Source organism: Vulpes vulpes, chromosome 7 (assembly GCF_048418805.1).
Source record: "Vulpes vulpes isolate BD-2025 chromosome 7, VulVul3, whole genome shotgun sequence".
NCBI classification, from domain to species: domain Eukaryota; kingdom Metazoa; phylum Chordata; class Mammalia; order Carnivora; family Canidae; genus Vulpes; species Vulpes vulpes.
In genome coordinates, this window is record NC_132786.1 from 112,994,708 (window position 1) to 113,009,177 (window position 14,470).

Consider the following 14,470-nt stretch of genomic DNA (forward strand, 5'->3'; position numbering starts at 1 on the left):
TGTTAGAAGTCATCCAGTTTGTGGGTGTTTTGTGATGGCAGCTTTCAGGAGCTTAATAGAGATTCCAAACCAGAAGGAAGTCTCTTACTCACAGGCTGGACCCAAGGCACAAATGACATAGAAGGAAGGGACAGAAAGAAGCCCCCAGGGATATCCACTATTATCACTTTGTATTTTTAATTTGATTTTTCTTTTTTAAAGATTTTATTTTTTGCATAATCTCTACTCCCAATATGGGGCTCAAACTTAGGACACTGAAATCAAGAGTCACACACTCTACCTACTGAACCAGCCAGGTGCCCCTCCACTGTTACCACTTTTGAGGGAGCTCCTAAATGGAAAGTGATGCCACCGTTTTTGGAGGGCATTTTTCAAAACATATCAACATTTGGGGCACCTGGGTGGCTCAGTCAGCCAAGTGTCTGACTCTTGATTGCAGTTCAGGTCATGATCTCAGGATCATGAGACTTACCCTGCATCGGGTTCCACACTGGGTGTGGAGCCAGGTTAAGATTCTTTCTCCCCCTTGTGCCCTCCCCCTCACTCTCTCTCTAAAAAAAAGGTATCAACATTTAAAGTTGGCTTAACTTTTTTTTTTTAAGATTTTATTTATTTATTCATAAGAGACACAGAGAGAGGCAGAGACACAAGCAGAGGGAGAAGCGGGCTCCATGCAGGGAGCCCGATGTGGGACTCGATCCCACGTCTCCAGGATCACGCCCAGGGCCAAAGGCAGGTGCCCAACCACTGAGCCACCCGGGGATCCCAAAGTTGGCTTAATTTTTGACCTTGAAATTTATAGTAACATCTCCACAAATGTGCAAAGACATACACACAAATATTGCAACGTTGTGTGAAATAGTGTAAAGTTAGAAAAGGCCCAAATGCCTGGTTGCATAAATTATAATACATCCATAGGTAGACTACTATACAGACACTACAAAGAAAAAAGTAATTAGATACAGGTGATTGTTAAACAATATTCTGAAATACCTGAATGTCACTGAATTGTTCACTTTAAAATGGTTAGTTTTACATTATGTAAATTTCACCTCAATAAAATAAAAAAAAAAGTAAAAATAATGAAGTCGTCTGTATGTATTATCATGGAAAAGACTGCTAAAAAGTATTGTTGATTGCAAAGAATAAATTACAGAGCAGTAAGCATGCTATTATTTCATTCCAATGAATATTAATTAGTCTGTAAATTAGAATTTGCATAGAGAAAATCTGGATGCAAATACTTTTAACTGTCTCCATTGGTTAGCTTGCAGCAGGTTGGTTGGGGGGGTGGTGGTGGTAGGGAGTGATTATGGGGAAACTCATTTCCTACACCCTGGATTATTTGAACTTTTCACAACAGATGTCATTTTGTAATCAGAAAAATCATAAAAATAAATCAGACTCTCATATTATTTTTATTCTCTCTCAAGTAAAGAGGGGAAAAAACCCAGACTCCACCTAAGCTTTAATGGGAGGAGCAGAAGGCATTGCAATTTTATGGCATTTGTCCCCCACCGATTTCACTTAGTCAAATAAAATCACTTTCTAAATTGCTGCTATGCAGAGGTGACAGGCTGATCACGGATGCAAAGATCACTTTGGCTAATTTGTGACAAGCAAAATGTACCCATACAGAGGAAATGCAGAATAAGTCTGATGCTAGGGGTCGCCAGTAAGGTGTGAGCTGTGGGGAGTGTACGTGCTTCTACACCATGTAATGGGTTGCTTAGAACTCCCCACCCTGCCCGGAAAAAAAAAAAAAGAAAAAAAGAAAAGAAAGATGTTCTATTTTGCAAAACGCCAGCATATAGAACAAAATACTAAATTCGTGTTTTTTATTCCCTTGGGAAAAATTATACTACTTTATGGGTAAAAATTTCTCATGAGGATACGAGAATAGGTTGCCTACCTACTGAGGGCAGAAGGCTGGGCAGGGGCTTTAGCTTGACTTGTGTGTGTGCAGACGTGCTAGAGGGATCCCAGTTTGTGAAGAGGATTCAGGCTGCCTTGTGGGTTTGCTCAGCCCAGGAGGACCCACCCACAGGAAGCAGGTTTGATATTCACTGTGTGTGTGTGTGTGTGTGTGTGTGTGTGTAGTGTGGCAGCAGGGGTGAAATGAGGCAAGCTGGGTGACTACAACCCATCTTCCATCTTCGGTAAGGCTAGCACATACTGCTTATTAACTTTTGCCTTGGCACTTCAGGTTTTTTCTTTTCTTTTTTTTTTTCCTGCTGATACACTAGTGCGTTGGCACAAAGCAATTATGCTGAGCTATGGCTCTCTCATCACATAAAGCCAAGAAGAGTTAAGATGGAGAAAAGTCTCCCAAACTCCCTATTTAATGATTATTTTTTTGGCTAGAGAAACAACCCCAATGATAACCAACATTCTGAGCTAATTTGTGCTTTTGCGGGAGCACCCCATAACCCAAATGGCTAGCATAAGCCAAATGGCTAATTACTAGGGGAAAACAAAATGGAAGCTTGGCATTGCTGGTGGAACATTTTTCAGTCACCCTTGCTCCGTCATGTACGCCTACATAATTAACACGTGTGCATTGTCAATTAAATCTTTTAATGTGCATAGCAAAATGAACTGATTCTTTAAAAAAAAATTTTTTTTTAAAGTAAGCTCTAGGCCCAACGTGGGGCCTGAACTCATGACCTCAATATCAAGAGTTGCATGTTCTGCTGATTAAGCTAGACAGACGCCCCCAAATTGACTGATTCTTAGTTCAGGCAAGGGCATTGGGTCTAAGCAATAGGTGGTGGGTCACCCCTTCTGGGGGCCATAGAAGGTGCCTCTGATTCTGTCCCTGGGAAATGGTCAATGCCATTTTGATCTGTGTACTCCCCCTCCTCTGGTGGTTTTTGAGGAGACTTAGCACTAGTATTTTAGAGGCCCAGAGTCCCAGTGGTTTTGGGAAACATCTCCTACCTCTTCTCTGACATCTGCCAAAGGTTGAACGGGCTGAGCTGAAGCATCTAAACCTTTTCAACCCACGTGTCAGGTCCACTTTGCCAGCCCAGGTTTGCCTGGGTACCCCAGGACCCTACATCCCTCCTCATACACTGGCAAGCTCACGCCAGTCACTCAGATGGAGAGGTGAGGGGTTAGGAGTGCTGAGTGTACAGAGAGAAAGCCTGGGGGATGTGGTGCTTGCACCTGGGAACATGATGAGAGAGCACTGGCGCTCTGGGCTGTGTTCTCACAGGTCAGGAACACGTGGCAGGTGAAAGACAAAGAGCCTCACCCCCTTGGGTGGCTCAGAGCCTGTCCTTGCCCTAATGAATTGTGTCTGATTGTGAAAATAAGCTTCATGACCCAGGTGCAGGGCTGGCTGTGATCACTTCATTATCCTGGCAGCTAGTCCAGCCAGATTTCACCTGGCGGATGCCAGAGAGCTGTGCCCCCTCTTAAGGAAGAAGGCAAACAGCCTCTGGGGAAGATACTTCCCAGAACCAGAGCTAAAGCCCAGAGGTGAATCTTGACTGAGGGCTCAGACCTCACGCACAGCTAGCATTTGAGTTCTCCCAGCAGCCGGGCACTACAGGTGGCCCTTACCTTCAGCCCGCCAGCTGTAATCACATGGCTGACCTCACCCCCCACCCCTGCCCCGAAGAGGCATCTTGACACGGGCTGGGAAGGAGCTGGGGCCTCACTGGGCCCACATTACCCCATGGATGGAGATCCTGGGTCCTTGAAAGTGGGGGTGACTTGGAACATGGTGGCCAGTTGGAAACCTCCTTATCCTTCCCTTGACCACCACTGCCTCCACTGAGGAGGCTGGGAGAAAGAACTCCTCTGGGCATCCTCTTCCCTGCTGGTTTTTCTACCATTTGGTTAGATGGAATGGATTGTTTCTTGCCACTGCAGGCTCCTTGGGGCCTGTCACCTATCAGCACGTTGACTTGTTTCCTCTTATGTGGCGCCAATCGGCTGCCCTAGGTGACATGGGAAGCATTGACGTTGCAGGGAAAAAACACTTGGGGTGCTGGGGCCCACGGACAACCCATGTAGGGCAGTCCTGGCTCTATCCATGAGGTGAAAAATGTACAGTGAACTATTATTAGGTCCACGAGGTAAAAATGGAACCATGTCAATATATATGCAGCTAGTATTAGATGTTTTTATAATTCTATCTCATTTCTGGCAATTGCAGTGTTCTTCTCAGGGATGTCATATTGGGGGGTGGGGTGGAGGAAGGGTTTAGGATTTGAGTCCTTTAAGACCATTCCCATTTGCCAAGCCGCCCCTGCTACTCAAGGTTCTGCTGCTGGAGCTCACTCACATTTGCCCCATTTCCAGGCATTTTTTTCTCCTTCTCTATCACGGACATTCATTCCATAGTTTTCAAGGGCAATGGTAGGAAAAGCCAGGGGAAGCTGGGTTAGCTTTGGCCAACCTGAGTAGAGCCACAGGGGAAAGCTGTGTTTGTCCACGTTACCCTTCTTCTTAAATTCCAGACACTGAGAGCTATCTTCCAGTCATGACCTTCATTCACTTACCACGTATTTATTGAGTAACTGCATGAGTTTAGAGAATTGAGAAAGAAGCACATAGCTGCATCATTTCAGTAAATGCTAGCCTCATCATAAAAAAGGGAAAGAAAAAAAGTCAAGCAAATATCCCCAAACTTGTTCCAGGACGGACTTATTATGCAACTCGTTGCTGGCTTGAGCTTTTTATGAAATCTCTTTGCTCATTTTGGGTTGTCTACTCCACCTTGACGTTCTGGCAGATGGGGAGGCATAGTCACCATCTGTCTTTATTTTTCTAACCCCACCACAGGACATTGCAAAGTGGGCACTGCAGGGACATCCCACACTGCCAATCCCGTTCTTTCACCCAAATGCCCGCTGCGTCTCTGCCCAGATCCCTGGTGGTGTGTGTGTGTGTGTGTGTGTGTGTGTGTGTGTGAGGCTGGCACAGGTCTCTGACGCCTGCCTGCCCTTTGGCTCCTTGAAAAGGAAAAGCAGGACCGGACTGGAAGGGCCTCTGAGCAAGCACGTTCTGCTGGAAAAGTACAATTTGGGGGTTTGGGCTCTTGGAGTCAAAGTCTCTTTCTGCAGGTGTTCTGTACTCACTATCACCAGTTTGCCCCCTGTCCCCTCCCAGGGAACATGATCCAGAGGCCGGAGGGGCACTGACTGATGTCCATAGGTTGGTTCTGCTTTGTGATGGGGCTGGGGCCGAAGCTCAGTGCTTCTCCTTCCATAAGCTCCTTGCAGTCAGGCCCTGTGGCCTCTTTGCCTGTCCCAGAGCCTGGCACCGCATTTGGCACCTCACAGGTAGTCGATACATACTTCTAAGAAAGTCATTGTCTAAAAGAAAGCAAATGAGGCAGGTGTGGCCTATGGAAAGAGCACATGACTTTGTCAGAGAACCTGGTCTGCCTCTCAACCTTGCTACTCATAGAGGTATAAGTGAATTCCTTAACCTTGCCAAACCTGTTTCTCCATCTATAAAATAGGGACAAGCATGCTCTCCTCTTAAGGCTGCTGTGGGGATGAGATGATCTAGGATGTGGCTCTTGGTTCATGGAGGGTTTGGGCGGGGGAGTGTTTGCTATTTACCAGAGAGTTCCATGTGGCTCATCACAGAAGTTGGGATTTGGGTCCTCACTGTGGGGCCTTGGGAGCCTTGGGGTTCTGGGGAGAGTGGTAAGCCAGCCCAGGGGGTGCCAAGGCAAGGCCTGGCACACTGGCATCTCTGCACATAGCATGGTGTCTCTTGGCCTGAACTCACTTCCCCGATTAGGTCTACACCTCCTGCACGGTGAGAGTTCAGGAGCTCTCCTACTCCATGGAGGTGTTGGTGAGGGCAAACACACTTTAGTAATATTGAACTGGGTTTCTAGCACAGGCTTAGAAAACTTGGTGAGTGTAAGCAAAGGGCGGGCAGTGAATAGGATGACCTACTTCTAGTAGCACTTGGACTGGAGGTGAGCTCTGCCATTAATCAATTCATCAGGCAAGTCACATAATCCCTCTTGGCTTTACTTTTCTGTTTTCTAAAATGGTGGGTGGGTGGCTACTGGGGAGTTGTTCTAGATCTGATCTCACCTTTTTTTTTTTTTTCTTTTCCTTTTGGCCACAATCACAGGACAGATGGCATTCACATGTGCAGCATATTCTTAGGGGTACACACAATTTTTGAGAAGCCTTCCAAAATGTTGTGGGAGACTCAGGCATTCAACATTTTGAAATCACTACCGATATTAGCAGTTTAGCAAAACTGCTTTCTTACTATGGGCCATGGGCATAAATGGGATCGGCCGCACATTATATGCAGTTTGTTTGCGAATGCTCTGAGTCTATGCCGTCTCTACCACATGAGTACCCACATCAGAATGTGAGTGAGGAAGCTATTCTTATGGGGTAGCTGTGATTTGTCCTTATTTTACTTAAAAAACCGTGATATTCAGTGTTGGATTCTTGACTAGTAGCAGCATGTATCTTGTGATACAACTGATAACTTGTATCATGACATGCCCATTTGTTGTTAATTGGAGCAAAGAATTAATGGATCAGATATTTTTTTAAAGGGTCTTTCAGCCTTATGGGTTGGTTCTATCGATTTCACGTATGTCTAGGACTTGCTCAGACAGAGAAATTCCACTCAACAGCAGGCTACTGTAACACAGTGGAGTGGAGAAGAGAAGACGGAGGACCCAGAATCCAAGAATTTTCAAAATCTTCTTTCTCCATAACTCACCTGCTGCAGACATCATTTCCAATCATGGCATATATGACGATGGCTGGATGGTCCAACAGTTGGTTCCTAGACAAACTGAGAAGCCAGAGATGGAATCTGAATGGCAAACGCTCAGAAATTGAACTTTGTGTCACAGCCTGGGCCTGTCATAGGATCTTTGTATGGCCCCCCCTTTTGGTAGCTTTTTGCTATTTTTCTTTTATTCTAGGATCATCCTTCCCATTTCCCCCTTCTGTATAATCTGTAAATTACTTTTCCATTAGGGAGAGACCACATAGGTGCATAGAATTGGAAGAGCGGATTAAAATCTCTAGGAGGCGCACATGATGCCATCTTCTTAGGATTTTTCATTGTGTTTGTCCTCAAGTGTTATTGGATTACTCCTGTCCAAATTTGTAGGACATCCTGATGACTGTGCTCCTGTATTGAACTTTCAAAATTCCGGGGTTTCCCGAGTTTCCCTTCTGGACACCCAGGGCCTTCCTTCTGAATTTGAAACTCAAAATGAGCACATAAAATAAGAAGATGAGATTTTTTTTTTTTTGCCTTTTTTCAGCTACTCTGGCTAGACTTAAGTTTGACCCTCTTTGTATGCATTTTTATGATTCTTCTTTAAGGACATATGCAAGTTAATCACTTTCTATGTCCACTGGCTCAAGAAGTGATAATGTCCCAGTATTTGGGAGTGACTAGCAAGGTACTAGTGCTCAGTACAAGTGATCACAGGGTGACAGCAGAGGACTTTCGTTCTTTTTTCACAATGAGGAACCCAATCTAAAAGCAACTTTGTGTGTCCCTCTTTCACTTACCTTTCTATAAACTTCTTCAGGTTTTGGGAAGATGCACCTGCATAATTAAAATTAAGAAAATAATTAAAGTTAGTGAGTTCAATTCAACACTATCAGTGTGATAGTCTGATTCACTGAAATCATGAAGAAGCATCAGAGGTCATCCCCACCATCACGCGCACGGGAATGACTTTACCCTGGAGCTCTCCTTGATGAGTTTTCTGTTTACTTGGAATTATACAAACATAATCCTCAATTCTTTGGATTTATGGGTGTCAAGATATTTCCTAAGCATGAATGAGTGAACTTTCTAGTAGATGCAAGAAAATGATATATCACCAAAGAGAAACTACCTCAAAGATTAAGGAGTTAGGTGAGGGATGAGAAGAAATAAAAAGGATTCTTTGAGAACTACCCATCTCCCTAGAAAGCCCCATTTAATCACTTACTAGCATCCCTGCTCACTCCTAAGGCTCCTCCTGGCTGGCTGGCCTGTGCAAGGTTCAGATTGTACAGGGGATATATTTCAGTTCCTATAACGACATGAATGACCATCCTTCCCCTACCCTTGCTACCACCTGTAATGTACCTCTTACATAAAACTCGTATCCATTGAATACTCATTTTTTTGTGGACACTCTGTTAGGCACTTGTATTATTAGTCCGTGTAGGCTTTGGCATAGCTGTGTGAGGTAGGGACAGTCATATTCCCATTTTCTAGATGAGGAAACTGAGGCTTACTTAAGTGGCTTGCCTAAAGCCACACAGGTAATAATATGGAGAACTGCAATCCAAGCCCAGTCCCTTCAGTGTGCAATACTGAGTTCTGGCATCGCTCCTCTGGTCTGGGAGTCTAGAAAGAGTGAGCCCAAAGAGGTTTACTGCTAGTTTGTTCCTTGGAGGCTGGTCTGCAGTAACAGGTGAGTAATCGTCAGGTGGGTGGTACAACTCACAGGAAAAGACAGGTTCTCCTGTAATTTTCAGCCTTAGGAGTTGAGGGGCAGGTGCATTTGGTGACAGAGTCAGCGAGTGTTCTTAAGGATCCACATGGGAAAAGGGGGGCATGCATAGCTGCGAAGGCCATGATGGCCCCCACCCCCCCGAAGGAGTGTGGCCTGCCGTGACCGCCTGTTCTTCACACACCACTAGATTCCAACTCTAGGGGCAGCGCTGATGTTCTCTTGATTGATTCAGGAACCTCAGTATGTTAAACAAATGTTGCTTTATATCCTAGTTTCCTGTGGTAAAATATACAACACATAAACTTTTTTTTGAGCATACGATTAAGTGGCATTAGGTACTTTCACATTATTATGTGACCATCGGCGCTATCCATCTCCAGAACTTTTCCATCATTGCAAATTGAAGCCCTGTACTCCTTACAGAATAACCAGGGGCCTATATGTGGGATCATATAATTTTTGTCTTTTTGTGCCTGGCTTATTTCATTTAGTGTTTGCAGTTCATCCATTTGTAGCATGTGTCACAATATCCACTCTTTTAAAGGATAATAGTTTTCCGTCGTATGGATATACGCTTCCTGTTTGTCCATTCATCTACTGATAGGCAGTTGGTTTGCTTCTACCTTTTGGCTGTTGTGAATAATGCTGCTATGAACACTGGTTGGACAAGTGCCTCTGTAGGTCCCTCCTTTCAATTCTTTTAGGTATATACCTACTTGAAATCGCTGGACCGTAGGGAAGGGCTATGTTTAATTTTGGGGGGAACCACCACGCTATTTTTACCTCCTTTATGTAGTGAGGCAGGGTATATTCAATATTCATCCAAACACAGACATTAAGGGCATTAAGTTCATCTCAGCACACGTAGGTTAGATTGCTCCCTATTTTTCTCAAGAGGGAGGAGAAGAAGGACAGCCAGTGCCTGCTGACATACACTCTGGTGGCTCGTCATCTTATCTGGACCTTTCATTCAGTTCTAGCACCATGACTCTCAACTTCCCATTTTCAGCTGGAAAACAATCAAGAGGTGTTTAATTCTCACTCTTTGATTTTTCTCTTAATGAGGAATGAAAACTAACGAAAGCCCAAGACACGAGTGGGGAAAAAAAATTAAAGGACCAGGTCAGGCCAGTAATTTTCCTCATTATCCAGAGTCCAGCTGGGAATTTGAGGTGCAGAGCACCCACAGAGCCTGAGGAAAATGAAAATGAGAACCTGTCATGGCTTGTCCCATAGGCAGCCTCCTCCCCTGCCCACACCACCTGCATCCCTTTGCTGCGCAGGACAAGGATGGCAGGTCAACCTCAACTGGATGTGGTGAGTTTGGAAACAGTAATCACAAGCAACCACTCAGGGAGAGAGGACATGCCTACTCTTCTTTACCCAAATGCTAATCTTTTTTTTTTTTCCTGGTGAATATTTATAATATAAGCACAGAATTCTCTGTGCTCTAGAGTTGTTGAGCCTTCCACAATTTACATTTCCTTTTGGGGATCTTAGTTTGATGAGATTATGTAATTAGCTTAGGTAATTCCCACATCACTTTCTCTTCTTAATTCCCTTTTCCTATTGTTCTGCTATTCCATTGAAGCCCCAGCAACATTTGCTGTCTCTCTCCCTCCCAAGCTCTGTTGTCTTTCTCCTCCTGGATACAGGCTTCTCAGCTGCTGATTTTGTCGCTGCCATTTGTAGAGAATACTGAAGCAGCTGGTTCTGGAAGATGTGAGCAGGAAGCAAAGGCAGCTCCTAGCTTGTGGGATTTGGCAAAACAAGGGGAGCATTTGAAGAACTGCCACTACCCTTGAGAGGTCCATAGTCTGGTATCTGTGATGAAAGTTCAGAGAAATGGAAAAGGCAAGACTATGAAGGAGGGGAATTTGACTTAATTCATCAAGGTGGTCCAAGAGAGAATCTACCTGTCTCCAGTGAAGGAAAGAAGGGGGTGTTCTTTGGCCAACCAAGTCTGAATTCTGGTTCGTTTAGTGCCTTTTAAATGAGGAATAGTGCATTGCAAGAAGAGAAGAAGGGTTTCACATACTCTCAGCATTGGTGGTCCTTCTACACATAAATTCCAGCTTACATTTCCACTGGCAGATTAGTGTTGGCCACGCCAGCAAGTGCTTCATATCCTGGGCTTTCAAATCAACTGGTAAGACACTTTCAGTGGTCTAGTAAATGAGCTTGTAACTCTTTGCTCCTGGCCCAGAAGACGTGTGCTCCGTCTCAAATTCTTCACGGAAAAAGACAAGGTATACCTAAATCTAGGTCTTCATAAATTAATGCGCCACTTTGATAACACTTATGGATACTCACTCTGGGCCAGGCATTGCAATAGACACTGGGGACACATCAGCAAATAGAAAAGACCATGGTTCCTGTTCTCGTGAAGCTTATAGCCACGAAACAGATAATGTACATAAAGTGTTAGGGTTCCAAGAAGCCCTGAAGAAGTCATATTAAACTTCCTACTGAAAGAAAATTAGGTGTTTTCTTTCCTGAAGTTCTAAAACAGGAACCTGCTAATTAGTTTCCAGCATAATACCTGATTTTTTTTTGCATACGACTCAGAAAGAAATCTCTAGTTGAATGCCATCTTGGTTAGGACTGTAGGACAGGGGCAGATCTAGGTTTCAAGGTCTGAAGTTTATATATCTTGGGGGATTCTCTTTAAGGAAAATGATGTAAAACACAACAATGAGACCTGACATAAAGGGAAGCCAAATTGGAAAGAGACAAGCGTCTTAAGCAACTGTGGTTAGATATCTTAAGTTGGTAAATTTTACAAACTCATGCAGCCCTTCAGCCACAGCCTTTTGGTGCTCCTTGGTGGTCATGTGTGAAATCTTGGGGCATCAGCACAGGGTGGGACCTCCAGGAGCACGTCATCAGTCAGCCTACTTTACAGATGAGTCCCAGAGACAGAAAGAGACTAGGTCAAGGTCCTACAGCTACTAAGCAATAATCCACCTCAGATGCCAGTTGAACAATAGACATTAGTAATGACTGAAATAGATCAAGTAGCCTTGAGTCTAGGTCAGGAGGTATCAGAGGACAACAAAATGCTAATTTCACTGCTGGTTTGGTGGTACTCCTGGTCTTGGTTTTCTTCTTCAATCAACCTGCTGCTATTTACTTTCCACAGTTCTCCAGCACATGTCCCATCCTTTCTGGCCAGGTGTCCTAGCTGTATTCCCATGGGGAGAGACTGAGTGTCCTTACTCTATTGTACCTCCACCAGCAACCTAAAAAACATTATAGAGAGTGTAAAATGTTGTCATCCATGGACCTAAAGTAAATTTAATAATGGTTTTTAAACTTCCATCAGGGTTTAAGTACTGCAGATTTGGCTCATATTTTTATAATTGAGGAAGCATTTTGAAGAGTACAGCTTGTATAAATCCAGTTTAAAAAAATCAGCCATAAGAAATTTAAATTCCTTCTTTTCTCTAAAAGTGTTTGTTTGTAATACGTAGAAACATGCAGACTAATACGTTGACCTTGAGCTCAAAATAGTAGGCACTTAATAACTGTTTGTTGTGACAGTTTCTGATGGTGTTTCTACTACTGAAAATGCTTTCAAATTCACAAGCGTGGCTCTGAATTTCTGTGACAAACTAGATAAACGATTTCCCAGAATGTATATTTTTAAAAGAATGTAACAGCCTTCCCAGCATGGTGCTCACCTGCCTCCTGGTCTCAAAACTTGACAGAGCTTCACAAACATCCTTCAGCCATGCTGAACTTCTCTCCTTCTCTTTCTCAAAGATATTTTGCCCTTGGAGCCTCTTTGCACTGAGTCACCATCTCCCTCTGCTTTTTGGATTCCTTTTTTTTTTTTTTTTTTCCTGCAGGGCGCACTGCTCAAATGTACCTCCTCTGGGAAGTTTTCTTGTCCTTCTCCAGACAGAGGTAAATGCCTCTCACCTCCAGGGACCTCAACCTACCTCTGTTTTCGTGTCATTTTATCAGAACCATAGTTGTTTCCTTATTTGTCTCTCTTTTCCATTTCGTTATGATCTCCTTGAAGGCAGGGACTTTGTCTTTTCATCTTTCTATTTCTAGCAGCTATTACAAAATCGGAGAAGAAACAGAGGGAGTGGTGAGGGCAAAATCAAGGGGAAGACGAGGAGGAGGGAAGTAAAAGAGAAGACCAGAGGTAAAAGGCACATCCCAGCAAGATTTGGAGTTGATAAAAAACCCAGCAAATTCATATAAGCTATCAACACGAGTAGCAGTGAACTTTCCCCATAATGTCCTTTATCTTAGGCCCTAAACAAAAGGGATCTATTGAAAGGGGACCCCTTAGGACTTCAGGAACCCTTGCCATTGACAATGACATAAAATAGTCTAAGATATTTGCTCCTGAACTTGCCTTCTGTAGGTGTGCAGATTCAAGAGGTGCAGGATGGAAATCTTGATCTAATAGAAGAATTGAAAGCTCATACTTTTCACATTATAATCATTGTCAGGTGCTCTACTTTAAACTGGATGAGTTGCACGGAACAAGGAGAAGCCAGGAAGGGCTGCATAGACAAATCTTAAGAAATAGCTACACTTGGGTCAGAATGTCTCCATTGTTTAATGATTCTTTGAGACTGAAAGCCTTGAAAGTATTAAATAAAAAAAGGGAATAAATCCCCCTAAAAAAAAGGAGGGAAATGTGTCTCTCTATATGAAATGTGTCAAGTTGAAATGTTTTTCTTTCAAAAGTTTCTATATCAAACGTTGTATCTTGGAGATACATTTAGTCTTTAGTAGAATTAGCAAGTTTTGATACCTGCAGGCATTAAGCCTATCTGCATTTATCTTTGAGATCAAGCATCTCAAAAATTAACTTTAAAATCTGGCATTGCGGCTGTGAGCACACTGGATCACAGCTCCCAAATAGAAATGTCCTAGTTGTTTTGTTATAAATAATTTCTGTCATCTTCTCTCAACATTTTGGGTGGAGACCAAAAGTTTGACCCAGTAGTTGGGTTCACTAAATACTTTCCTGAGGGCCTACTTCCACAGCCAAGGTAATTGCATTGCTTCTCTCCAGTACTCTGTGGCTTTTAAGAAATTGTGTCAAAAATTTTCATTTTGAAATGATTTTCAGAAAGTTGCAATAACAGACAAAGATTGAAATAATTTACAAAGAGTTGCAAAAATAGAACAAAGGACCTGCACCTTCCCTTTACCCAAATTCCCTAAATGGGAACATCTCTCACAATCATAGTATCTTGATCAAAATCAGGAACTTCACATTGGTACAAGGCTATTGTCTCATCCATAGAGCTATTCAGATTTCACTGACGGTCCCACTAGTGGGTGAGCCCAGCTCAGACCCAACACTTTCTGGGACAGTCCTACTCGGGATCATATATTGCATTCAATCTTATGTCAGTTCAGTCTCCTTCAATCTGGCCTAGTTCCTCAGTGTTTTTTGACCTTGACACTTTTGAAGGGCACTATTTTATAGAGTGCCTTTCAATTTGGGTTTGTCTTATATTTCCTCCTGATTAAATTCAGGTTATACATTTTTGTTAAGAACAAAATAGCAGATGCTCAGTTAGCAAGTTAAAGGTACAACATCTATTTTGTTTGAGAATAGAGATCAGGAGGTGGGGAGGTGGTGGTAATAAAAATGACAAGGTCTCATAGGTGTAACTGAATTCAGTGAAGCCTGGATTGATACTCATTTATGGTATGGTTCTTCATCCTTCTTTTACTTTTTTTCTTGCCTATCCCTTTCTGAGAGGACCCCTTTTGAGAAAGAGGGAAGGCTGGCACAGAATGCTGGTCGGGGCATCTAATTCTGATTTTCTCTAATTCTGATTACTTCTAATACTGGGTTGAGATATCCAATTCTGATTACCTACCTCTCCAGGGCAGGTGTTGGTTGTTCTGGACAGTGAAGTGAAGATAGTACAGATGTAGTACAGATGGTGGCCTTAGAGAGAATCTGGAAGGGGGAAAGCATGGTGTGGTTGGGAGCGGAGACAGACGGGCTCTGACATG

At 43.4% G+C, this 14,470-nt stretch overlaps 1 protein-coding gene across 2 annotated transcripts in view; it reads right to left on the minus strand.

Moving 5' to 3' along the window:
* AOAH (acyloxyacyl hydrolase) overlaps positions 1–14,470 on the minus strand; it is a 160,167-nt gene that overhangs the window by 25,751 nt on the left and 119,946 nt on the right. For both annotated transcript variants that reach the window (XM_025985823.2, XM_072764737.1), the window contains 2 exons: positions 7,530–7,566; positions 6,721–6,795 (listed from right to left, as the gene is read on the minus strand). In XM_025985823.2, the coding sequence (XP_025841608.2) occupies positions 6,721–6,795; positions 7,530–7,566 (112 nt within the window). The remainder of the gene's footprint in view (positions 1–6,720; positions 6,796–7,529; positions 7,567–14,470) is intronic.